Here is a 26278-nt window from a genome sequence, read left to right on the forward strand (position 1 = left end):
TTTTTTATTTTTTTTGAGACGGAGTCTGGCTCCATCGCCCAGGCTGGAGTGCCGTGGTGTGATCTTGGCTCACCGCAACCTCCGCCTCCCGGGTTCAAGGGATTCTCCCACCTTAGCCTCCCCTGTAGCTGGGACTACAGGCGCCCGCCACCACGCCCGGCTAATTTTTGTATTTTTAGTAGAGAAGGGGTTTCACCATGTTGGCCAGGATGGTCTCAAACTCCTGACCTCAGGTGATCCTCCTGCCTCGGCCTCCCAAAGTGCTGGAATTACAGGTGTGAGCCACCGTGCCCGGCCTGTGAATATTAACTTTTTGAAGCCATGTATGCAGTGCTGGGAGGGGCCTTTCTGTGTCTGCCTTTTCACATTTGCCCTTTCTCCTCACAACCTGGGGGTGTAGTAACTGTTCTTGCTGGAGCAGCATCTGCAACGAGATTTAACAGGAAGAAGGAGGGGGCAGCTCCTGCCCCAGCCCCCAGGTCCCCGCACAGAGGCCAGCAGTGTCTCCCTTCCTTGAACTCCCCTTGTCTCTTGCCAGTGGATCCCATCCCGGGAAATTGGCCCGAGCCGCCTGGCACCAGGAAGGGGATCATTAGTGTTTGGTGAACCGGAACCGCCCCCACTTGGCTGGGCTGAGGAGGTGTGGAGGATGCAGGGGAGCCCTGGATGGGAGGAGGTGTTTGAGGTGGCCGGGGGGGTGATGGGGATGTGTGCAGAAAGGTGGCCCAGCCGAGGGAAGAGCCAGGCGCGGAGCTGGGCGTGGAGCCGGGCCAGGAGGTAGCATCGTGGAGCGTCTGGGGGCCGGACCCCGCTGTGTAGGGCGTTTTGGGGCAGCTCACAGCAAGCGAAGGGGCCTCTACGTTTGCAACTGACTCAGGAATCAGGCCCCAGCTGGCTTCAGGCCCAAGGCCTCCTGTACCTGGCTGGGTGTCTTGGCTCCTCACTGGGCCCCTCTGCCTCAGTTCCCCCAAATGCAAGGTGGGGGTGGTATGAGGGAGAGGGCTGTCTCCATCACGCCCAAGTCTGCCTTGCTTCTGTGCTCGGAAGTGGCCTCTCACACGCCTCTCGTCCCAGCTCCCATATACAGCAGGCGCCACATATTTGCTGAATTTGCTGAGGGGCAGAGCACGGGTCCTGGGCAGACGTGGGTCCGGATTTCAGCTCTCAGGCTGGGCAGTTGGCCCCTTCGGAAGTGCAGTTGGTGCCAAGGCCGGGTGTCTCATGCCTGTGATCCCAGCGCTTTGGGCAGATCACCTGAGGTAAAGAGTTTGAGACCAGCCTGGCCAATATGGTGAAACCCCGTCTCCACTAAAAATACAAAAATTAGCCGGGCATGGTGGGCATGGTGACGGGTGCCTGTAATCCCAGCTAATAGGGAAGCTGAGGCAGGAGAATCGCTTGTACCCAGGAGGCGGAGGTTGCAGTGAGCCGAGATCGTGCCATTACACTCCAGCCCGGATGACAGAGTGGGACTTGGTCTCAAAAAGAAAAAAAAAAGTGCAGTTGGTTCATTCATGAGGCCTCTGGGGCTGTGGAGGTGTCTAGACCCAGGCCTGATGTCTGGAAGTCCGCAGAGGCGTGCCGCACGCTTCCCTGGGGTGCTGGTGGAAAAGCAGGTTCAAGGACCCAAGTTCAAGGTTTTGAGTTCCGGAGGTTCAAGTTGCCGTCTTTGTAGGTGATTACGGTTCGTGCCTGAATTGGAACAGGCGTGAAAACCAAGGAAGGAAGGGGTTTGGCCTCGTGGAACCCCCAGAGCTGCGGCAGGGTCTCCTGCGCCTCCCAGAGCAAAATTAGTTTAAAAATAAGTATAGTTCATTCCTACTCCCTTCACCCCAACCACCGCTGATTCTAAAGGCCACACAGGTCCACTTGGGAAAGCCTGAGTCGTGCAAAGGAGGGTGTCTCAGCAGGAGGGGGGCTGGGGCTGGGGGGCGTCTCTGCAGGAGGGGGGCTGGGGCTGGGGGGCGTCTCTGCAGGAGGGGGGCTGGGGCTGGTGGGCGTCTCTGCAGGAGGGGGGTTGGGGCTGGGGGGCATCTCTGCATCAGGGGGGCTGGGGCTGGGGGGCGTCTCTGCAGGAGAGGGGCTGGGGCTGGTGAGGACACGGAGGCCCAGGGAGGGGCGGTCTGTCCGAGGCTTGCTGTCATCCACTCCCCGTCCCTGGTGTCACCCAGGGGCTGGGCAGGCCTGGCAGGGTGGAGACGGGGGCAGATCCGAGGTTTGTGCCCTGGGAGCTCTGGGGGGCACAGGGCAGGTGTCGGGTGGAGAGAGGCTGGTGGCTTCCTGACTGCCCTCAGTCCAGCTGCAGGGCTAAGTGCCCTGTGGCCGGCCTGCAGTCTCCTGCTGCTGATTTTCTGGTCCATGTTCCTGAGTCAGCTTCAGCTGGGGAGGCCCCGTGTGAGGGGAGACAGACGAGATGCTCCCCAAAGCCAGGTTCTGTTATGTCTCCAAGAGGACAGTCCGGGGAGGGGCTGCTCCAAGACCCACCAGGACAGGCGGCCCCCGGGCCCCGCCCCAGATGGCTGAGCGGGTCAGTGGGAGATCAGCCTGGGGGTGCAGCTCTGCAAATCCACGGTGATGAAACCGTGCATTAGGGCCTGGGAATAAACCCCCCATTATCCCGGTGAGGGGGGGATGGCTCCGGGGGCGGGGTGGGGCGAGGCGAGGGTTTCTCTGGCTCCGGTCACGACAGGAAGGCCCAGCCTGCGCAGGACCGTGGGGTGTGCACGGACCCATATGCCCGGTGGCAGAGTTGACACCCGGGGCCTGCCCTCTGGTCTGCGTGGAGGGGTCAGGGACTGGGGTGGCCAAGACCTCTCCACTCTCTTCAGGGCCTTCCCTATGTTCCCTGCTCGAAAAAGGACATGTTTGTCCGGGCACTGTGGCTCACGCCTATAATCCCAGCACTTTGAGAGGTAGAGGCGGGAGGATCGCTTGAGCCCAGGAGTTCGAGACCAGCATGGATAACATAGCAAGACCCCCCCTCATCTCTACAAAAAGTGAAAAAAATTAGCCAGGCCTGGTGGTGTGCACCTGTAGTCCCAGCTACTCTGGAGGCTGAGGCAGGAGGATCACCTGAGCCCAGGAGGTTGAGGCTGCAGTGAGCTATGATCAGTGCCACTGCACTCCGGCCTGGGCAACAGAGTAAGACCCTGTCTCAAAAATTTTTAAAAATCCCTAAAAACCCACATCCTTAAGCCCCCTTTATCAGCCCCCCACTCAGTTGGGTCAGGCCCTGGCTCGCCCCCCCACCCCACGGTTCAGCCTCACACCCAGACAGCACTGGCCGCCTCTCTCCGGCCAGATGCTTCCCTGCTCCCTTTCTGGCCCCCCGGCTGCCAGCATGGGCTTCTCCAGACGTCGGTCCTCCTTTCCTTGTCACCTCTACCTCCCTGGCTCCGGCCCTCCCCGTCACGTCCACCCACGTCCCCCGTCCCGAGGTTGCCCACCAGCCTTGAAGGGAACCCGGGGCATCAACCTCCGCACCTGCTGCCCCTCCTCAGGCGCTGCCCTCCCCTCACCATCTCATCCACCCACACGCCACCTCTGAGAAGCCCTCCTGCCGCCCGGAGCTGATGGGCCCCCCAGGTCGGTCTCCCTGTGGCACCCCCCAGGGCATCCCCTGTGTCTGTCTTGGGGCTGGGCCTGTGGTCATCGTGTGCCCCAGCGCCCGGCGGCACAGCTCTGTAAACGTCTGCCCCGTCTTGGGATCACCCGGGAACCTGAGATCTACCCCCCGTAGCAGCTCCCTTTCTTAATCCCTGACACCTGCCACAGATCTGTCCCTGAGTCCACAGCTGAGAGCTCTCTCCTAATCCCCCCGCCCGAGGCTCTCCCTTAATCACCGACCTCCAGCCCCTAATCCTCTCCCGGATTTGCCCCATCTGTAAATCCTTGTTGGCCTCGGGCCGAGGCTGGGCTCCTGCAGGGAGGGCCCGGCTGCCCTCGCCCGTTCCCCAACCTGGGACTCAGGCTCCAGCAGGGGCTGAAGGCCCCCTGGGCCGGCCGTCCCCTGGGGTCCAAGGGGCTGAGGGTCCTGGGCCTTCTGTTGCCAGGAGACCTGGGGGCCTTGTGGGGTTTGGGAGCCGGGTCAGAGGCCTCGTCTCCCGAGCGTCATCCAGTCCTAGAGAGACGGAACCCTGCAGCGGCTTTGGGAACTTCCAGGGGAAGAACCTGAGCTCGGGGCAGGCGAGTGACGCGTGGTCTGTCTGGGTGTCCATCCCACTGTTTCGCTTATGGCTGGAAGAGCCTCAGTTTCCCTGTCTGAGCCGAGAGAGAGGCCGGGCGGCTGCTGGAGTTGGGCTGAGCTCACATTGGTGTCAGGTGCTGGAGGCCCCACTGAAGCCCCCTGTGAGTGGGAGGGGGTCTGAGGCTTCCTCCAGCCCCCCAGGCGTGAGAGCTGAGGCCGGAAGGTCTCCCCAGGGACCCAGCCTCATCCCCGGCCTCTGGAGCTAGTCTCCCTCCCTGCCTGCGAGGGCCGGGCTGGACCAAGTGGCAGGACCCCCCAACATTTCTGAGGAAGGGGCCCTTGCAGAAGCCTCTCTGTTACCTGTTGGGGATGGGTTTTAAGTACAGGATTTAATGATGGTGCCTGACATTCCCGTGACAGCTGAGGGGGGCCCGTCCGTGTTCAGCACTGGGGTTGGGAAAGGAGGGCACAGGGTGCCCGGGGGCTGCTGGCGCCCGCCTGCGTCCCTATGGCGGCTGGATGGGGAAGGGGCTGCCGGACGCTCCTGCAGAGTGTGAGGGGGAGTCGGGGTGGCTCTGGGCCTTCCTCCCGCCCCGGGTCCTCTCTCTGGGGTCCTGTCTCCTGGAGCTGGCTCCCCCTCCCCAGGGCGAGAGGGACTCCCAACGTCACTCGTTCCAGTGCTGGGCAAGGAGAGGGCCGGGGTGCACCGGCAGGGACGGTGGCGCCCTGCAGGGCTCTGGGGTCCCCTCTGCCCCAGGCCTTGGTTTTCCCTTGGTAAGGGACATGTGTGGACGCCCTTCCTCCTTCTGACCTCTGGCTGGTGACGATGAGGGTTGTGGCCCCAAGCCCTGCTTGGAGGCATTGCGGTTGGAACGGGCAGGCCCAGCCCCACGAGGGACCCTCAGGGTGGCCACCCAACCTGTGCCTTCTCCTAGGCCCCTCTGCTCCAACCCCTGTAATCCCCGGGAATACTGCCCTGCTGGGCAAGATGGGCTGAGGAGTCCTTTCCCCGGGACACAGGAACAGAAGGCTCGAGGGAGGAGGTTTCCAGACAGTGTGGGCCGTAGACAAGAGGACAGTCCTGGGGTCTCATCCTGCAGCCCCACTTACATCAGAGGGGAGGTGTGGTCCCTGCCCCCAGCCCACCCCGAGAATAAAGGGGAGAACGTCTGTTAATTGTCACCTGGAAAGGAGGCCCTTATGTTATATGGCCGTTTAAAACCAGGCCCCCGCCTTGGTGGTTTCCAGGTCCCCCTTGGCGGTTTCTAGGTCCCCCTGGTGGTTTCTAGGTCTCCTTGGTGGTTTCTAGGTCCCCCTTGGAGGTCTCTGGAGCCCCTTGGGAGTTTGTCCCCGCTCCTTGTGGGGGAGATTTCTAGGTCCTGTGGCCTTTTTTTTTGAGACGGAGTCTCGCGCTGTGTCACCCAGGCTGGAGTGCAGTGGCGCGATCTCGGCTCACTGCAAGCTCCGTCTCCCAGGTTCACGCCATTCTCCTGCCTCAGCCTCAGAGTAGCTGGGACTACAGGCGCCCGCCACCACGCCCGGCTAATTTTTTGTATTTTTAGTAGAGACGGGGTTTCACCGTGTTAGCCAGGATGGTCTCGATCTCCTGACCTCGTGATCCGCCCATCTCGGCCTCCCAAAGTGCTGGGATTACAGGCTTGAGCCACTGCGCCCAGCCACTGTGGCCTTTTCAACTGATCTTTCCTACCTGTTTTGTCCCAAGGCTGGTGCTCGAAGGCGGGAGGCAGGTCTCAATGCAGAGGGAGAGACTGGGACCGAGGGGCAGGGAGCCAGCGGCAGGCAGGTGGCATCCCCTCAGCCCACTCGGTGCTGGGGCCCTGGGGGTCTCGTTGCTGAGCAGATGCGTCAGATTGGGGGCCTGAGCCCTCACGCCCTGTCTAGATGCAGGGAAAGGAAGGCCTTACATTTCAAGTCATTTGATTTCACCCTTCAAGCTTGTGAGGGGCCCTCCCCACCTCAAGATCAAGTCACCTTTTTTTTTTTTTTTTTTTTAGACAGAGTCTCACTCTGTCACCCAGGCTGGAGTGCAGTGGTGCAATTTTGGCTCACTGCAGCCTCGGCTTCATGGGCTCAAGCGATCCTCCTACCTCAGCCTCCCAAGTAGCTGGGGCCACAGGTGCCCGCCACCACACTGGCTGATTTTTGTATTTATTTATTTTTTTTTTTGAGATGGAGTCTTGCTCTGTCGCCCAGGCTGGAATGCAGTGGCCGGATCTCGGCTCACTGCAAGCTCCGCCTCCCGGGTTTACACCATTCCCCTGCCTCAGCCTCCCGAGTAGCTGGGACTACAGGCGCCGCCACCTCGCCCAGCTAGTTTTTTGTATTTTTAGTAGAGACGGGGTTTCACCGTATTGGCCAGGATGGTCTTGATCTCCTGACCTCGTGATCCGCCCATCTCGGCCTCCCAAAGTGCTGGGATTACAGGCTTGAGCCACCGCACCTGGCCTAGTTTTTGTATTTTTTTGTAGAGATGGGATCTCACTGTCTTGCGCAGGCTGGACCTGAACTCCTGAGTTTCTGTGATCCTTTAGCCTTGGCCTCTCAAGGTGCTGGCATTAGAGGCACGAGCCCCTCACCATCCTTTCCTTTTTTTTTTTTTGAGATGGAGTCTCGCTCTGTCGCCCAGGCTGGAGTGCAGTGGCACCATCTCGGCTCACTGCAAGCTCCGCCTCCCGGGTTTACGCCATTCTCCTGCCTCAGCCTCCCGAGTAGCTGGGACTACAGGTGCCTGCCACCACACACACAAAAATAATTTTTGTATTTTTTTTTTTTTTTGTATTTTTTTTTTAGTAGAGATGGGGTTTCACCGTGTTAGCCAGGATGGTCTCGATCTCCTGACCTCGTGATCCGCCCATCTCGGCCTCTCTAAGTGCTGGGATTACAGGCATGAGCCACTGTGCCTGGCCCTGAGTCAGCCTTTCTCAGGTCTCTTCAGGTTTTATCCCCAGCCCAGGTGGTTCCTGGGGGCCTGTCCCAAAGGCTCAGCCCCTCCCCATCCCCAGGCGGTGGGTGCTTGGAAGAAGAGACTGAGATTCTCAGGGGCTGCAGGAACTCGCCCAAGGTCGCTGTGCCAGCAGGCGGGAGCCAGCCCAGGTCTGGCTGATGCCGCCGCCCTGTGAGACGTTGGGTCCCTTCCAGCCTTTGGCTCTCACAGACCGAGCGGCTGTGAACATCTTGGTACAAATGGCTTTTTAATTTTTTTCTCTTCCTTTTGGAAGGTTTCCTCGGGATCATTTCCCCAAAGTGGAGCGTCCGGGTCACCCGGCAGACGTGGTGTTAACGGCTTTTCCCTCGAGGAGCCATCCAGAAACAAGGAGCCAACTTTCGGCGGCTCCTGAAACAAAGCTCCGGGCAGCCATGCCAGCGATGGGCTCCCGGGTTTCCTTTATTGGTGCTAACTTTGGGGAGTCCCTCCAGCCTCTCGGCCTCTCCTCCGACAGGATGCGGGGACCCTGGCCATGATAGGGAGGAGCTGGGCCTGGGGTGGAGATAAGACCCCAAGAACTGGCCGGGCGCGGTGGCTCAAGCCCGTAATCCCAGCACTTTGGGAGGCGGAGGAGGGCGGATCACGAGGTCAGGAGATCGAGACCACCCTGGCTAACACGGTGAAACCCCGTCTCTACTAAAAATACAAAAATTGGCCGGGCGCGGTGGCTCAAGCCTCTAATCCCAGCACTTTGGGAGGCCGAGATGGGCGGATCACAAGGTCAGGAGATCGAGACCACCCTGGCTAACACGGTGAAACCCCGTCTCTACTAAAAATACAAAAAATTAGCCGGGCGAGGTGGCGGGCGCCTGTAGTCCCAGCTACTCGGGAGGCTGAGGCAGGAGAATGGCGTGAACCCAGGAGGCGGAGCTTGCAGTGAGCTGAGATCGGGCCACTGCACTCCAGCCTGGGCGACAGAGCGAGACTCTGTCTCAAAAAAAAAACCAAACCTCAAGAACTAAGAAGGCTGAGTTGATCTGGGGGTGGGGGGTCCCCCCTGTGGTTTTGTGTGTGTGTAACAGGGTCTCATGTTGCCCGGCTGGTCTCAAACTCCTGGGCTCAAGCGATCCTCCCACCTCAGTCTTCCAAAATGTTGGAATTACAGGCATGAGCCAGCGTGTTTGGCGTATCCCCCGACCCCCAGTGTTTATGACAAAATGAATCATTGTGCTGGAAATTCAAGACCCTCCCTTGCCTAAGTCAGGCATGTGCAGGGCATGTGGGCTCAGACCCCACTCTGGGACCTCCCCTTCGTCAAGAGCCCTTGGCCTCAGAGCCCAAACGTTTGGTTTTTTGTTTCGTTTTGTTCTTTGAGATGGAATCTCGCTCTGTCACCCAGGCTGGAGTGCAGTGGCGCGATCTCGGCTCACTGCAACCTCCGCCTCCCAGGTTCAAACAATTCTCCTGCCTCAGCCTCCTGAGTAGCTGGGACTACAGGCGCCCGCCATCACGCCCGGCGAATTTTTGTATTATTGTTATTTTTTGAGATGGAGCCTCACTCTGTTGCCCAGGCTGGAGTGCTGTGATGCAATCTCAGCTCAGTGTAAGCTCCGACTACCTGGTTCAAGCGATTCTCCTGCCTCAGCCTCCCAGGTAGCTGGGACTACAGGCACATGCCATCACACCCGGCTAATATATATATATATATATTTTTGTATTTTTGGTAAAGATGGAGTTTCACTATGTTGGCCAGGCTGGTCTTGATCTCCTGACCTTGTAACGCGTCCACCTCAGCTTCCCAAAGTGCTGGGATTACAGGTGTGAGCCACTGCGCCCGGCCAATTTTATTTTATTTTATTTTATTTTTTTGAGACGAAGTCTCGCTCTGTCACCCAGGCTGGAGTGCAGTGGCGGGATCTTGGCTCACTGCCGGCTCCGCCTCCTGGGTTCCCGCCATTCTCCTGCCTCAGCCTCCGGAGTAGCTGGGACTACAGGCGCCGCCACCTCGCCCGGCTAGTTTTTTTTTTTTGTACTTTTTAGTAGAGACGGGTTTTCACCGTGTTCACCAGGATGTCTCGATCTCCTGACCTCGTGATCTGCCTGTCTCGGCCTCCCAAAGTGCTGGGATTACAGGCTTGAGCCGCCGCGCCCGGCCGGCTTTTTCTTTTATCAATTTTCCACTTAACTGTTTTAAAACCTATGAATCAGTGTCCTTAAGCCCATTCATAATGCACAACCATCACCACTACCCATGTTTATACCTTTCTCATCCCCCAGACAGAAACTGCACCCCGCATGTGCCACTCCTCGTCCCTCCAGCCCCTGGTCCCCCGCACCCACGCATCTCCTTCCTGTCTCTCTGGATTGGCCCGTCCTGGACATTGCATAGAAATGGGATCACACCTGTAATTCCAGCACTTTGCAAGGCCGAGGTGGAAGGATCTTGAGGTCAGGAGTTCGAGACGAGCCTGACCAACATGGTGAAACCCCGTCTCTACTAAAAATACGAAAATTAGCTGGGTGTGGTGGTGGGTACCTGTAATCCCAGCTACTCAGGAGGCTGAGGCAGGAGAATCGCTTGAACCTGGGAAGTGGAGGTTACAGCGAGCCGAGATCACGCCATTGCACTCCAGTCTGGGCGACAGAGCGAGACTCCGTCTCAGAGAAAAAAAAGAAATGGCGTTTCTCACTGAGCGTGACGTCCTCAAGGGGCGTCTGCGCCGTGGCCTGGGTCAGAGCCTCGCTCCTTTTCGTGGCTGAGTCGTGTTCTTTGATGGACGAGTCATGCTGTGTTTGTCCCTCTGTTGGTGATGGGCGCCTGGGCTGCCTCCGCCTTTTGGCTGCTGTGATTCGAGTGTGAATCGAGCTGGTGTGGACACGGCGGAGTGGGCGTCCGTCCGCAGTCGAGCTGGTGTGGACACGGCGGAGTGGGCGTCCGTCCGCAGTCGAGCTGGTGTGGACACGGCGGAGTGGGCGTCCGTCCGCAGTCGAGCTGGTGTGGACACGGCGGAGTGGGCGTCCGTCCGCAGTCGAGCTGGTGTGGACACGGCGGAGTGGGCGTCCGTCCGCATCCTTGTTTTAATTTCTTTGGGTGTAATCTCGGGGCGGGGAAGTGCCGGTAATTTTGTCTTTTTAAGGAGCCGCCCGTGTGTGCTCAGGGTGGTTTTGATTTGCATTTTCTCGATAGCGAAAGGGCCAGGCGCCTGTCCATGGAGCCATTCGCTGACTCTCTGACCTCCCGTGTGGACGCAGCTCTCACAGCACCGTGCCTGGCCCGCCATACGCAGGCCCCGAACAGACAGGCCCTTTTCTGCCAGAGCTTCCTGGGGAGAGTTTTGGAATCCACGCTGGGGACTTGGACTCTGGCCGGGTGTATCTGGGAGTGGATGTGCCCTCTGGTCTCTTGTCCACGGGTATTTATCATGTGGAACGTCCGAACGGTGCCAGGTCCGGCTTGGCCCGTTCCTCCCACCCTCTCGGCCTCCCCTGTGGCACCAGCCCCGACTCTGCTTGACTTCCCTCCCTCCCGCGTGGACGCCCCACTTCCTCCTCTGTCCTCCCGCGTGGACGCCCCACTTCCTCCTCTGTCCTCCCGCGTGGACGCCCCACTTCCTCCTCTCTCCTCCCGCGTGGACGCCCCACTTCCTCCTCTGTCCTCCCGCGTGGACGCCCCACTTCCTCCTCTGTCCTCCCGCGTGGACGCCCCACTTCCTCCTCTCTCCTCCCGCGTGGACGCCCCACTTCCTCCTCTGTCCTCCCGCGTGGACGCCCCACTTCCTCCTCTGTCCTCCCGCGTGGACGCCCCACTTCCTCCTCTCTCCTCCCGCGTGGATGCCCCACTTCCTCCTCTCTCCTCCCGCGTGGACGCCCCACTTCCTCCTCTCTCCTCCCGCGTGGACGCCCCACTTCCTCCTCTCTCCTCCCGCGTGGACGCCCCACTTCCTCCTCTGTCCTGCGTGGACACCCCACTCTCTCCTCTCTCCTCCTGCGTGGACGCCCCACTTCCTCCTCTGTCCTGCGTGGACACCCCACTCTCTCCTCTCTCCTCCTGCGTGGACGCCCCACTTCCTCCTCCTCTCTCCTATGTGGACGCCTCACTTCCTCCTCTCTCCTCCTGCATGGATGCCTCATTTCCTCTGGAATTGCAGCCAGTGCTGCCCTGGCTCAGCCTTCCTGTGGCCCCTGTGGAGGCTCCCACTTCTCAGTAAGGCATTTGGGGCCCTCACCTCCCGGCATGAGCTGAGCACGATTCATTTCCCACATTGGCTTCCTGCCTTTGCTCTCCCTGTGCCCGCCGCCCTGCCTGGCCCTGCTGCTTCCTGCTGCCCCTCTGCACCCCAGCTCCTCTCTGCTCGTCTGCTGTCCTGTCCTGTCTAGTTTTTCAACGCCAACCTTGTGCCAGGCACATTGTGCCTCTCTGGTCATGTGAAGCATTTAATCTATTTTGAGCCACCTCTTGGGCCTTGTGAGGTCTCCTGCATCTTCAAGGACACGGGGTCAAAGCTGGACACGGGGTCAGAGCTGGGCCTGAGGAAGGGACCTGGGCTAGGGCAGCGCAGTGGGCATTGGGCTCCCTCGGGTCTGGGCAGCCTTCCTGGAGTGGGAGCCTGGTCCCCAGGGAGGAGGGCACGGGGCCGGTCCTGGGGAAGGCACCAGCCTAAGGTGTGGGCACCCTTGTCCCCCAAAGAGGAGTGCCCGGGGCTGGTCCCACAGGTGCCTGGGGGAAGGCACCAGCCTGAGGTTTGGGTGCCCCTTGACCCCAGGGAGGAGGGCCTGGGGCTGGTCCCGCAGGCACCTGGGGGGAAGACACCGGTGTGAGGTGTGGGTGCCCCTCGTCCCCCCAGGGAGGCAGGCCCGGGGCTGGTCCCCCAGGCTCCTTGGAGGTGGCACCGGCCTGAGGTGTGGGCACCCCTCACCCCCCAGGGAGGAGGGCCCGGGGCTGGTCCCGCAGGCGCCCGGGGGAGGCACCGGCCTGAGGTGTGGGCGCCCCTTGTCCCCAGGGAGGAGGGCCCGGGGCTGGTCCCGCAGGCGCCCCGGGGAGGCACCGGCCTGAGGTGTGGGCGCCCCTTGTCCCCAGGGAGGAGGGCCCGGGGCTGGTCCCGCAGGCGCCCCGGGGAGGCACCGGCCTAAGGTGTGGGCACCCTCGCCCCCAGGTTCTACTGGGACTTCACCATGCTGCTGTTCATGGTGGGAAACCTCATCATCATTCCGGTGGGCATCACCTTCTTCAAGGACGAGACCACCGCCCCGTGGATTGTGTTCAATGTGGTCTCGGACACCTTCTTCCTCATGGACCTGGTGCTGAACTTCCGCACCGGCATCGTGATCGAGGACAACACGGAGATCATCCTGGACCCCGAGAAGATCAAGAAGAAGTACCTGCGCACGTGGTTCGTGGTGGACTTCGTGTCCTCCATCCCCGTGGACTACATCTTCCTCATCGTGGAGAAGGGCATCGACTCCGAGGTCTACAAGACTGCGCGCGCCCTGCGCATCGTGCGCTTCACCAAGATCCTCAGCCTCCTGCGGCTGCTGCGCCTCTCGCGTCTGATCCGCTATATCCACCAGTGGGAGGAGGTGAGGTGGGGCGGGGGGCGGGGTCAAGGCCGCCGGGGCGGGGCCATGAAGGTTCTGGGGTGGAGCTACAATGGTGCAGGGGCGGGGTCAAGGCCACCAGGGCGGGGCTACGAGGGTGCTGGGGTGGGGTCAGACATCAGGGGTAGGGCTGTGAGGGTGCTGGGGTGGAGCTACAGTGGTGCAGGGGTGGGGCCAAGGCAGCAGGGGAGGGGCTATGAGAGATCTGGGTGGTGTCCAGGCCCCAGGGGTGGGACTATGAGAGTGCAGGGGCGGGGCTTTGAGGATGCTGGGGTGGAGATACAACGGTGCAGGGGTAGGGCCAAGCCAGCAGGGGTGGAGCTTTCAGGGTGCTGAGCAGGGTTGAGGCAGCAGGGACAGGGCTATGATGCTGCTGGGGTGGAGTAAGCACCAGGGGCGGGGCTATGAGGGTTGTGCTGGGCGGAGTCAGACAGCAGGGGCGGGGCTATGAGGGTTGTGCTGGGTGGGGTCAAGCAGCAAGGGTGGGGCTATGAGGGTTTTTCTGGGCGTGGTCAGGCAGCAAGGGTGGGGTTATGAGAATTGTGCTGGGTGGGGTCAAGGAGCAGGGGTGGGGCTGTGACGATTGTGTTGGGCCGGGTCAAGTAGCAAGGGCGGGGCTATGAGGGTTGTGCTGGGCGGGGTCAATGAGCAGGGGCGGGGCTGTGACGGTTGTGCTGGGGTGGCGTCAAGGCAGCAGGGGCGGGGCTATGAGGGTTGTGCTGGGCAGGGTCAGGCAGCAAGGGAAGGGTTATGAGGATTTTTCTGGGCAGGGTGAAGGAGCAGGGTTGGGGCTGTAAGGGCTGTGCTGGGCGGGGTCAGGCAGCAAGGGCGGGGCTATAAGTGTTGTGCTGGGAGGGGTCAGGCAGCATGGGAGGGGCTATGAGGGTTGTGCTGGGAGGGGTCAGCCAGCAAGGGCGGGGCTATAAGGGTTGTGCTGGGAGGGGTCAAGCAGCAAGGGCGGGGCTATAAGGGTTGTGCTGGGAGGGGTCAGGCAGCAGGGGCGGGGCTCTGAGGATTGTGCTGGGCGGGGTCAGACATCAGGTGTGGGGATATGAGGGTACTGGGGTGCTTTTAAGCAGCAGATACAGGGCTGAGGGGTACTGGATGGGGCCAAGCCTGTAGTGGTCGGGCTATGGCTGTGGGACCAAGGCCACGAGGGGCTCCAGGTCGTGGATGAGGCTCCTGCAGAGCAGGAGCAGGGCAATGAGGGGTGTGGCTGCGCTGTGGCTTCAGGGGTGAGGCTGTGAGGGTACTGCAGGGGTGGGGCCATAGCCACAGGGTCAGGACTTTGGCCACAGGGGCCGGGCCGTGGGTGAGAGTCAAGGCCACAGCTGCAGAGGTGTGGCCATGAGGAGGGCGGGGCCATAGCCGTAGGGGTGTGGCTTTGGCTACAAGGGCGGGGGCGCACAGGGCACTGGGACAGGGGTGGAGGTGAGTCTATGAGGTCTCCAGGGGAAGCGGGGGGCAGGGCTGTGGGGTGCAGGGCTATGAGGGCCCCAGGGACTGTGGCCAGGGCCACGGAAGTCAGTAAGGCTTGGTCGTGACACGAATGGGCGGGGCCACAGGGAAGGACAGGGCGGAGTTATGGGTCCCAGCAGGGGCGGGATACAGGGCGGGCCTCGGGCTGCTGGGGTAAGGCTGGGGGGTGGGGCTTAGGGCGTTGCTCTGCGGGGGTGGAGCCCCAGGTGGGGGCGTGGGAGCTGCTGGGGCAGAACCTGGGTGTCCGGGGAGGCCGTGGGGGCCAGGGAATGGTGTCACCAGGGCGGTGCGGGCGCAGCACTGACCCTTGGACACATCCATGTCCCTATTATTCATTCTGCTGTGTTCAAGCTCTGGGGAAACAGAGGTCAGAGAAGCCAAGCCTAGTCACTCCCCCTCCCCCTAATTCCAGACCCCGCCACAATCCCGTCCTGGACCAAGTTTGTCACCCACGGCCACCAGTAGGGGCCTGGTGACTGTCCCGTGTCCTCCAGGCACCGCAGGCTGGAGGTGGGGGGCTGGGGGCTGGGGTCCTGGGATGGGAGTTGTGGATTTGGGCACGGGGGTCCTGAGGTGGGGGCCATGGAGTGGGGTGAGGGTCCTGGGGCGGGGGCCGTGGATTTGGGGGCAGGGGTCCTGGGATGGGGTCCATGGAGTGGGGTGGGGGTCCTGGGGTGGGGGCTGTGGACTTGGGGGCTTGATCCTGGGATGGGGGCCGTGGAGTGGAGTGGGGGTCCTGGGGTGGGGACCGTGGAGTGGGGGTCCTGGGGTGGGGGCTGTGGATTTGGGGGCAGGGGTCCTGGGGTGGGGACCATGGACTTGGGGGCAGGGGTTCTGGGGTGGGGACCGTGGACTTGGGGTCAGGGGTCCTGGGGTGGCGGCCGTGGACTTGGGGGTCAGGGGTTCTGGGGTGGCGGCTGTGGACTTGGGGGTCAGGGGTCCTGGGGTGGGGACCGTGGACTTGGGGGCAGGTGTCCTGGGGTGGGGACCGTGGACTTGGGGGCGGGAGTCCTGGGATGGGGGCCGTGGAGAGGAGTGGGGGTCCTGGGGTGGGGCTGTGGATTTGGGGTCAGGGGTCCTGGGGTGGCGGCCGTGGACTTGGGGGTCAGGGGTCCTGGGGTGGCGGCCGTGGACTTGGGGGCAGGGGTTCTGGGGTGGGGGCTGTGGATTTGGGGTCAGGGGTCCTGGGGTGGCGGCCGTGGACTTGGGGGTCAGGGGTCCTGGGATGGGGGCTGTGGATTTGGGGTCAGGGGTCCTGGGGTGGCGGCTGTGGATTTGGGGGTGGGGCTGCAGGGTGGGGTGGGGGTCCTGGGGTGTGGCCATGGATTTGGGTGGGGGTCCTGGGGTGGGTTCTGTGTGTTTGGAGGGCAGGGGTGTTGGGGTGGGGTCTGCAGGGTGGGGCAGGGGGCCTGAGGCAGAGCCGTGGATTTGAGGGCGGGGCCAGGAGCTCCTGCAGTGTGGGCGCTCGGGACTGGGGCTCTGAGGTGGGGCCGGGGGGCAGCGGGTGGGGGGCAGCGGGTGGGGGTGGGGGGCTCACGGCGCCTTCCTGCAGATCTTCCACATGACCTATGACCTGGCCAGTGCGGTGATGCGCATCTGCAACCTCATCAGCATGATGCTGCTGCTCTGCCACTGGGACGGCTGCCTGCAGTTCCTGGTGCCCATGCTGCAGGATTTCCCGCGCAACTGCTGGGTGTCCATCAACGGCATGGTGGTGAGCACCGCGGGCCCTGATGGAGGGGGACCCGGGCCCCCTTATCTGCCTTACAGAGGGGGGACCCGGGCCCCCTTATCCGCCTTACAGAGGGGGGACCCAGGCTCCCTTATCTCCCTTACAGAGGGGGGACCCGGGCCCCCTTATCCCCCTTACAGAGGGGGGACCCAGGCTCCCACACAGAGGGGGGACCCAAGCCCTTCAGAAGTGGAGACAAGACCCCACACTTACGGAGGGGAGGACCCAGGCCCTTCAGAGGTGGGGACAAGACCCCCCTTATACAGGGGAGGACTCAGGCCTCTTTACAAAGGGGGACCCAGAACTGCAGCCCCGGGGTTGACCTGTTAGTGCCCCTGGGGGCTGAAACAGCCACTTGGAGCCTTTCAGGCCTGGGATCGTCCGTGGAGAGAAGCCGAGTGTGATTATGATGAGATCTGTCACCCAGACCTCTGCTTAGTGCTTTTTCTAGTGGATTTCCCTTTTTAATTTACCTACATTTATTATTATTATTTGCTTATTCTTTTTGAGACTGAGTTTCACTCTGTCGCCCAGGCTGGAGTGCAGTGGCGCGATCTCTGCTCACCGCAACCTGCGCCTCCCGGGGTTCAAGCGATTCTCTCGCCTCAGCCTCCCGAGTAGCTGGGACTACAGGCGCCCGCCATCGCACCTGGGTAATTTTTGTACTTTTAGTAGAGACAGGGTCTCGCCATGTTGGCCATGCTGGTCTCAAACCCCTGACCTCAGGTGATCCACCTGCCTCGGCCTCCCAAAGTGCTGGGATTACAGGGGTGAGCCACTGCGCCTGGCCTCATTTACATACATTTAATTCAAAGAACAATTGAAGAACTGGGTATGGTGGTGTTCACTTGTGGTCTCAGCTACTCAGGAGGCTGAGGGAGTTGGATCCCTTGAGCCCAGAAGTTTAGGCTGCAGTGGGCCACGATTGCACCACTGCACTCCAGTCTGGGCCACAGAGCCAGACCTGATCTCTGACAACTAAAGAACAATTTACATCATAGCCCTGAAATGGGGAAGTGGTATCACATGCCAAAGAAACAGTAAATGGGCCGGGCACAGTGGTTCACGGCTGTAATCCCAGCACTTTGGGAGGCCGAGGCAGGTGGATCACCCGAGGTCAGGAGTCTGAGACCAGCCTGGCCAACATGGTGAAACCCCGTCTCTACTAAAAATACAAAAATTAGCCGGGCGTGGTGGTGCACGCCTGTAGTCCCAGCTACTTGAGAGGCTGAGGCAGGAGGATCGCTTGAACCTGGGAAGCGGAGGCTGCAGCGAGCCGAGGTCGCACCACGGCACTCCCGCCTGGGCTACAAGAGCGAAACTCCATCTAAAAAGAAAAAAAAAAAGGAATAATAAATGAAGGCAGTCCCAGATTCCCCGTGCTTCCTGGCTGAGATGTGCTGACTGTTAAGAAGGGTCAGTGACGGGAGCCCTTGGGCGTTAGTCAGGTTAGTGCCCCAGCGAGCCTTTGTCCCCGCCTGGGGAGTGCCGGGCCCCAGCTTCCAGGTGCATATAGGGCTTGGGATGTGTTTGGTTTGGACACAGAGCAGGTGGGCATTGATGGGGTCAGGAGCTACAGAGGGAAAACCCACCAGTGCCCCTCCCCAGAGCCTGCCTGGCACAGCTGCCCGGGCTGAGGCAGCCCATTGTCTGGCTGCCGCCCGCGCATGTGGTCCCATTTCCTGGACAGAGCCCCGCGGCCCCCCTTTCCCGGCCGGGTCATCTGAGGACTTGGTGGGACAGGACCTCCTGGGCCGGCCTGGTGTGTCCGCCCGCCCTGCCCCTCTGCTCTGGCCCAGGTGCTCCCTGGAACTTTCGCCCCCTCTTGACCTCACAAATGTTCTGATCTCAGAGGCTGCAAAAGTCGGGGTCTCAGTTTCCCCAGGAGTAAAGTGGGCAGCTAGCATCAGCCCTGGTCCTACTGCCGACTCACCGTGACAAGTGTGCAAACCATGTCATCTACCTGGGTCTCCGTTTCTCTTGGTTACCTCTGAGCATGGGGAGCTCAGTGCCTGGGGGAGGGCGGGCAGTGGGCCCTTGAGGACCAGGGGCTCCCGGGGCGAGAGCACCTGCCCACCACCACCCCTCCCGCTGGCCTTGCAGAACCACTCGTGGAGCGAACTGTACTCCTTCGCGCTCTTCAAGGCCATGAGCCACATGCTGTGCATTGGGTACGGCCGGCAGGCGCCCGAGAGCATGACGGACATCTGGCTGACCATGCTTAGCATGATCGTGGGCGCCACCTGCTACGCCATGTTCATCGGCCACGCCACTGCCCTCATCCAGTCGCTGGACTCCTCGCGGCGCCAGTACCAGGAGAAGGTCTGAGGGAGGCGGGTCTGGGATCTCATGGGGGAGGCAGGCCTGGCCCTGGGATCTGATAGGGGAGGCAGGCCCAGCCCTGGGGTCTGAGGAGAGAGGCGGGCCTGGCCCTGGGGTCTGATGGGGGAGGCAGGCCTGGATCTGGGGTCCGAGGGGAGAGGCAGGCCCAGCCCTGGGGTCCGAGGCGAGAGGCAGACTTGGCCCTCCACCCAGCTCCAAGTGGCATGCTCAGGGCACAGACAGCGTGATGGGGAGGTCGGGGACCCTGGGGGTCCGTGGCTGTGATTAGGAGGAACAGAAACCCTTGCAGCCGGTGGTGAGAAGCGCTGGCCGTGTGATGGGGAGGGAGGTCTGGAGCCTGGAGATGGACTTGGGGCAGGGGCTGGGGAGGGGACGCAGGCTGGGCTGGAAGGGGCTGAGTTGGGGTCAGGGCAGGTCAGGGTCAGTCACTGGACGTAGGAAGCCCCTGGGGCTGAAGGAGGATATGGGGGAGCCTGGAGTGAGAGACAGGCATTGCCAGGAGGCGGGGCCCACCTGGGGGTCTCTAGGCCGGCTCAAGATGGGGCTGGGGTGGGGAAGGGGCCTGGCGGGTCCGGAGAGGCCTGGGGTCACTTGAGGACACGCCGGTGGCCGGCAGTCAGGGCCAGGCTTCAGGGACAGCAAGGCTGCCCCACTGCTCAGACGTGGCCTCTGGCCTGCAGCGTCCACCGGGCTAATCCTAGGCTTGGCCGTGGAGGGGACACAGGGGAGCCAGGAAGGGTGGAGGGAGATTAGGATTGGCCCCATGGGCGGCCCCTGGAGTTGGGCCTCATGCTCCACTCTGTGCCTCAGTTTCTCTCTGTGAAGCGGCTGGCTGGGAGTCAAGTGCCCCCTCTCCCCACCCCCCGAGCAGTGGCTGGCAGGATCGGCTGGGTCAGCTGGGCCCCGTGCCAGGCGCCCGGCTGTCCGGAAGCCACGGGCCTCGCACCCAAACATAAGCTGGTGCCACCACCCGCCCGCCGTCACGGGTTCCGCTGAGCTCAGAGCAGCTGCGGCCGGGCGGGGCTGGGGCGGAAGTGAGGCTGGAGCCATCGGGGGGCACCGTCCTGGGGACAGCAGGGCCTGGCACCCCTGCCTGGCACCCACGCTCCCTTCCCTGCTCAGGAGGGGCTGACCCGGCGGTTTCAAGAGAGATCATCAGGGAGGGGTCGGAGCCCCTGCAGGGTTGGAGGCCCTAGGAAGGGGGTCCTGTGTGTCAGGGTACCTGGGCCCTCTCCTCATAGAGTCAGGTGCCCACCCATTCCTCAGGGGTGGGGTTGCCAGATAAAATTCAGGGCACTGGGCTTGGCTCAGTGGCTCACGCCTGCAATCGCAGTGCTTTGGGAGGCCGAGACGGGGATCACCTGAGGTCAGGAATTTAAGACCAGCCGGAGCAACATGACGAGACCTCATCCCTACAAAAAATAAAAAAATTAGCAGGGGCCGGGCGCGGTGGCTCAAGCCTGTAATCCCAGCACTTTGGGAGGCCGAGACGGGCGGATCATGAGGTCAGGAGATCGAGACCATCCTGGCTAACACGGTGTAACCCCGTCACTACTAAAAAATACAAAAAACTAGCCGGGCGAGGTGGCGGCGCCTGTAGTCCCAGCTACTCGGGAGGCTGAGGCAGGAGAATGGCGTGAACCCGGGAGGCGGAGCTTGCAGTGAGCTGAGATCCGGCCACTGCACTCCAGCCTGGGTGACAGAGCGAGACTCCGTCTCAAAAAAAAAAAAAAATAAAAATAAAAATAAAAATTAGCAGGGTGTGGTGGTGCACACCTGTAATCCCCGCTACTCAGGAGGCTGAGATGGGAGGATTGCTTGAGGCCAGAGGCTCAAAAAAAAAAAAAAATTCATGATACGTAGTTACATCTGAATTTCAGAGAAACGCCAAATAAGGTTTTTAGTTTATTTCAGATATTACAAGGATAACTTAAACTAAACATTGTTCTTGTTTTTCTGCAGTTCAACTTATTTATTTATGTTGTTTGTTTGTTGTTTTTGAGATGGAGTCTCCCTCTGTCATCCAGACTGGAGTGCAGGGGCATGATCTCAGCTCACTGCAGCCTCCGCCTCCCGGGTTCAAGCAATTCTCCTGCCTCAGCCTCCCGAGTAGCGGGGACTACAGGCACCTGCCACCACGCCGGGCTGACTTTTGTATTTTTAGTAAAGATGGGGTTTCACCATGTTGGCCAGGCTGGTCTTGAACTCCTGACCTCAAGTGATCCACCCGCCTCCTCCTCCCAAAGTGCTGGGATTACAGGCGTGAACCCCCGCGCCCAGCCTGCAATTCAACTTTAAATGGAGATCCTGAACTTTATCCGCCAACCCTGCCCCGACAATTAATTTAATATTATTTCAGAATTATTATTATTATTATTATTATTTTTTTTTTTTTTTTTTTGAGACGGAGTCTCGCTCTGTCGCCCAGGCTGGAGTGCAGTGGCCGGATCTCAGCTCACTGCAAGCTCCGCCTCCCGGGTTCACGCCATTCTCCGGCCTCAGCCTCCCGAGTAGCTGGGACTACAGGCGCCCGCCGCCTCGCCCGGCTAATTTTTTGTATTTCTTAGTAGAGACGGGGTTTCACCGTGTTATCCAGGATGGTCTCGATCTCCTGACCTCGTGATCCACCCGTCTCGGCCTCCCAAAGTGCTGGTATTACAGGCTTGAGCCACCGCGCCCGGCCAGAATTATTATTTAGGATATCAGTATCAATTATTCAGAATGTTAAGAATGAATCGACTTGGCCAGGCGAGGTGGTTCACACCTGTAATCCCAGCACTTTGGGAGGCCGAGGAGCCCAGGAGTTAAAGACCAGCCTGGGCAACATGGTGAGACCTCATCCCCACAAAAAATCAAAGAATCAGCCAGGCGTGGTGGCGCACACCTGTAGTCCCTGCTACTCAGGAGGCTGAGGTGGGAGGCTCGCTTGAGCCCGGAGGTGGAGGCTGCGGTGAGCTGTGATCGCGCCACTGCCCTCCAGCCTGGGCGACAGAGCGAGACTCTCTCAGAAAAAAAAAAAAATTGAGTTTATCATTGAAACGAATTCAACTCTGATTTAAATAGAAGCATGTTTATTTGCTGTTGTGGAATCTGGCGGCCCCTGTGTGGCGGATGCCTGTCTCCCCGCTGCAGGCCGGGGCGGTGTCTGACCCAGCCCTGACCCCCAACAGTACAAGCAGGTGTGAAGGCCTGTCTCCCTGCCTCCGGCCGGGGCGGTGTCTGACCCAGCCTCACCTCCTCCCCATGGTACAAGCAGGTGCCCGTGTGCCCGCTGCAGGCCGGGGCGGTGTCTGACCCAGCCTCGCCTCCTCCCCATGGTACAAGCAGGTGCCCGTGTGCCCGCTGCAGGCAGGGGCGGTGTCTGACCCAACCTCACCTCCCCACGGTACAAGCAGGTGCCCGTGTGCCCGCTGCAGGCCGGGGCGGTGTCTGACCCAGCCTCACCTCCTCCCCACGGTACAAGCAGGTGCCCGTGTGCCCGCTGAAGGCCGGGGCGGTGTCTGACCCAACCTCACCTCCCCACGGTACAAGCAGGTGCCCGTGTGGCCGCTGAAGGCCGGGGCGGTGTCTGACCCAACCTCACCTCCCCACGGTACAAGCAGGTGCCCGTGTGGCCGCTGAAGGCCGGGGCGGTGTCTGACCCAGCCTCGCCTCCTCCCCACAGTACAAGCAGGTGCCCGTGTGGCCGCTGCAGGCCGGGGTGGTGTCTGACCCAGCCTCGCCTCCTCCCCACAGTACAAGCAGGTGGAGCAGTACATGTCCTTCCACAAGCTGCCGGCCGACTTCCGCCAGAAGATCCACGACTACTATGAGCACCGTTACCAGGGCAAGATGTTCGACGAGGACAGCATCCTGGGCGAGCTCAACGGGCCCCTGCGGGAGGTGAGGCGGGCGCCGGGCAGGCGGGAGGCAGCCTCGGGCACAGGGCCGGCCTCCCTCTCCTGGCGCCCAGGAGCTGGTCCCTGAAGGAGGCGCGGAGCCTCAGCTGCCCCAGGAGGGACTTGAGCTAGACCTGTACATGCACCCTCCCCCGCCGTGAGCCTCTGCACCCCCGGGACCCCCGCCACCCCCGCCTTGCTTCCCAATGCCCCCTTAGCAGAGCTGCTGGGGTCTGTGCCCGACAGGGCGGGGCAGAAGCAGGGCAGGGTGGGGAGGGAGGAGCTGCAGAGGCCCCGCTGAGCACCAGGGCCTGGGGGCACACAGGCTGATGAGGAGGGGGTTTAACTCCCAGCTGTTTCTGTAGCTTGGGTGACCCTGGGCGAGTTTCCCGGGGCTGCGGGAACAAACCCCCCCAGTCTGGCTAGAACAGCAGAGATTCGGCCTCCCACGGTCCTGGAGGCCAGAAGCCCAAAATCAAGGCGTGGGCCGGCCGCGCTACCCTCCCCGGACCCCCGGGAAGGATCCTTCCTGCCTCTTCTGGAGTCTGCGGCTCCAGGCGCCCTCGGCTTGCAGATGCATCTCCCTGGTCTCCGCCTCCATCTGCTCACAGCCCTCTCCCCTGTGCGTCTCTGTCTCTTCTTGCAAATCCATCCGACGACTGTTGGATCAGGGCCCACCCGGTTCCTCGTGGCTTCTCCTTAACTGGGTCATGTCTGCAAAGACCCTGTTTCCACATGAAACCGGGGTTCGGGATGTCAGCCTGTGTTTCTGGGAGATGTAGGTCAACCCACAACACCCATCAAGCAGTGGTTGAGCGCCGACTGCATGCCCTGCTCTGTGCTCGAAGGCCTTACCCTCAGGAAGCAGGGCCTAGGGAAGGCGGCTGTGATCACACAGGCAGCAGAGAGCAGCTCTGGGAAGCGGGGAGGGATGAGGACGGGGAGGCAACGTCAGAGCACGGCCACGTGTGAGCCGGGCAGGGTGTCCCAGGGGGAGCACCTGGCTTGGGCAGAGGCCCCGAGGAGGGGCTGGAGGAGCTGGGCGAGGAGGCGGACAGGATGGGCCTGACCCTCGGGACCGCGGGCCCCAGGAATGCTTCTGGGGGGCATTTACATGCATTGCCTCCCAGGAGGCATACACTGCGGTTCACTTCGCTGAAAATGTTTAATTGCATTTGATGACTATGATTTTCATTCATTCATTTATAGAGAGATAACTCACAGACCACAAAATGCATAAAATGCAGTGGCTTTTAGTATTAACAGAGTGATGCACCCGACGCCACAACCAACTCCAGAACGTTCTCAAAAAGGAGACCTAGGCTGTCAGTCGCCAGCCTGGCTCCCGGTCCCCAGCCCTTGGCAACCTACACTACTTGGTCATTATTTAGGTGCTTAGGAGTTGCAAAGTCAAATCTTTAAACCCACATATGTCCAGGTGCGGTGGCTCACGCCTGTAATCCCAGCACTTCGGGAGGCCGAGGCGGGCGGATCACCTGAGGTCAGGAGTTCGAGACCAGCCTGGCCAACATGGTAAAACCCCGTCTCTACTAAAAATACAAAATATAGCCGGGCGTGGTGGTGCACGCCTGTAATCCCAGCTACTCGGGAGGCTGAGGCAGGAGAATCACTTGAACCCAGGAGGCAGAGATTGCAGAGAGCGAAGGTCACGCCACTGCACTCCAGCCTGAGCGACAGAGAGAGACTCGGTCTCAAAAAAACAAAAACAACAGCATATATTCAGAGAAGCCTGGCTCTGTCCTGTCCCTGTCCCTCTACCCAGTTTCCTGCATTGGACATTTCCACTTTACTGTTTTGTTTTGTTTTTAGAAACGGAGTCGAGTCTCATTCTGTTGCCCAGGCTGGAGAGCAGTGGTGCAGTCTCAGCTCACTGCAACCTCCGCCTCCCAGGTTCAAGCGATTCTCCCACCTCAGCCTCCTGAGTAGCTGATATTACAGGGGAGCGTCACCACGCCCGGTTAATTTTTGTATTTTTAGTAGAGACGGGGTTTCACCATGTTGTCCAGGCTGGTCTCGAACTCCCAACCTCAAGTGATCTGCCTGCCTCGGCCTCCCAAAGTGCTGGGATTACAGGTGTGAGCCAACGCACTCGGCCAACTTTTTTTTTTTTTAGACAGAGTCTCGCTCTGTCACCCAAGCTGGAGTGCAGTGGTGCAATCTTGGCTCATGGCAACCTCCACCTCCTGGGTTCAAACTTGAACTCCCAACCTCAGGTGATGCTCCTGCCTCAGCCACCTGAGTGGCTGGGATTACAGGCATGTACCACCCCATCTGGCTAATTTTTGTATTTTTAGTAGAGACGGGGTTTCACGGTGTTAGCCAGGATGGTCTCGATCTCCTGATCTCATGATTCACCCGCCTCGGCCTCCCAAAGTGCTGGGATTACAGGCGTGAGCCACTGCGACGGGCCTGGGCCTTTTTTTTTTTTTTTTTTTCCTTGAAACGAGTCTCACTCTGTCACCAGGCTGGAGTGCAGTGGCATGATCTCGGCTCACTGCAACCTCTGCCTCATGGGTTCAAGAGATTCTCCTGCCTCAGCCTCCTGAGTAGCTGAGATTATAGGCGTGTGCCCCCACACCCAGCTAATTTTTGTATTTTTAGTAGAGACGGGGTTTTACCATATTGGTCAGGCTGGTCTTAAACTCTTGATCTCAGGTGATCTGCTTGCCTCAGCCTCCCACAGTGCCAGGATTACAGGCATGAGCCGCCATTCCTGGCCTATTTTTCTTTTCTTTTCTTTTCTTTTCTTTTTTTTTTTTTTTTGAGACAGAGTCTCACTCTGTCGCCCAGGTTGGAGTGCGGTGGTGCGATCTCGGCTCACTGCAAGCTCCACCTCCCGGGTTTACGCCATTCTCCTGCCTCAGCCTCCTGAGTAGCTGGGACTACAGGCGCCCACCACCTCGCCCGGCTAGTTTTTTGTATTTTTTTTTTTTTTTTTTTTGAGACGGAGTCTCGCTGTGTCGCCCAGGCTGGAGTGCAGTGGCCGGATCTCAGCTCACTGCAAGCTCTGCTTCCCGGGTTTTTACGCCATTCTCCGGCCTCAGCCTCCCGAGTAGCTGGGACTACAGGCGCCCGCCACCTCGCCCGGCTAGTTTTTTGTATTTTTTAGTAGAGACGGGGTTTCACCGTGTTAGCCAGGATGGTCTCGAACTCCTGACCTCATGATCCGCCCGTCTCGGCCTCCCAAAGTGCTGGGATTACAGGCTTGAGCCACCGCGCCCGGCCAGTTTTTTGTATTTTTTAGTAGAGACGGGGTTTCACTGTGTTAGCCAGGATGGTCTCGATCTCCTGACCTCGTGATCCGCCCGTCTCGGCCTCCCAAAGTGCTGGGATTACAGGCTTGAGACACCGCGCCCGGCCCTATTTTTCTTTTTAAGGTAAAACAAACATACGCAGATACCCACTGCCCTGTGTCCTCCTGGCTGGGGCATCTGGCGCCTCCTCTCTGCGCTTCTGGTCTTTTGTGAGGTGAGCTCCACGTGGTGCTAAACCAGGGCCCGGGTGTCCAGATTCACTGGGTTGGGTTGATTCCTTCTGAGAGCTTGCGCCATTCTGTAGGCTCAGCGGCCGCAAGGGTCACCTGCGCCTGGCTGAGGAAGGTGCAGTCTCCCTGGGTTAGAAATGGCAGCTGTTGCCGGGCGTGGTGGCTCACACCTGTAATTCCAGCACTTTGGGACGCCGAGGTGGGCAGATCACCTGAGGTCAGGAGTTCAAGACCAGCCTGGCCAACATGGTGAAACCCCATCTCGAGTAAAAATGCAAAAAGTGGTGGCGGGCGCCTGTAATCCCAGCAACTCGGGAGGCTGAGGCAGGAGAATCGCTTGAACCCAAGAGGTGGAGCTTGCAGTGAGCCGAGATTGTGCCATTGCACTCCAGCCTGGGCGAAAGAGTGAGACTCCATCTCAAAAAAAAAAAAAAAGCTGGGCGTGGTGGTGGGCACCTGTAGTGCCAGCTGCTTGGGAGGCTGAGGCAGGAGAATGGCATGAACCCGGGAGGCAGAGCTTGCAATGAGCCGAGATGGCACCACTGCACTCCAGCCTGGGCGACAGAGCAAGACTCCGTCTCAAAAAAAAAAAAAAAGTATCAAACAGTGCGTA

General features: G+C 60.4%; 1 protein-coding gene across 1 annotated transcript in view; it reads left to right on the plus strand.

Annotated features, from left to right (window-relative positions):
* Positions 1–26278, plus strand: part of LOC105487307 (hyperpolarization activated cyclic nucleotide gated potassium and sodium channel 2) — a 34437-nt gene that overhangs the window by 3136 nt on the left and 5023 nt on the right. Inside the window, 4 exon segments of the mRNA XM_071087211.1 lie at positions 12287–12710; positions 15760–15921; positions 18043–18261; positions 22018–22164. Coding sequence (XP_070943312.1) covers positions 12287–12710; positions 15760–15921; positions 18043–18261; positions 22018–22164 — 952 coding nt within the window.

The sequence above is a fragment of the Macaca nemestrina genome, chromosome 20, assembly GCF_043159975.1.
Source record: "Macaca nemestrina isolate mMacNem1 chromosome 20, mMacNem.hap1, whole genome shotgun sequence".
In the NCBI taxonomy this organism is placed as follows: Eukaryota; Metazoa; Chordata; class Mammalia; order Primates; family Cercopithecidae; genus Macaca; species Macaca nemestrina.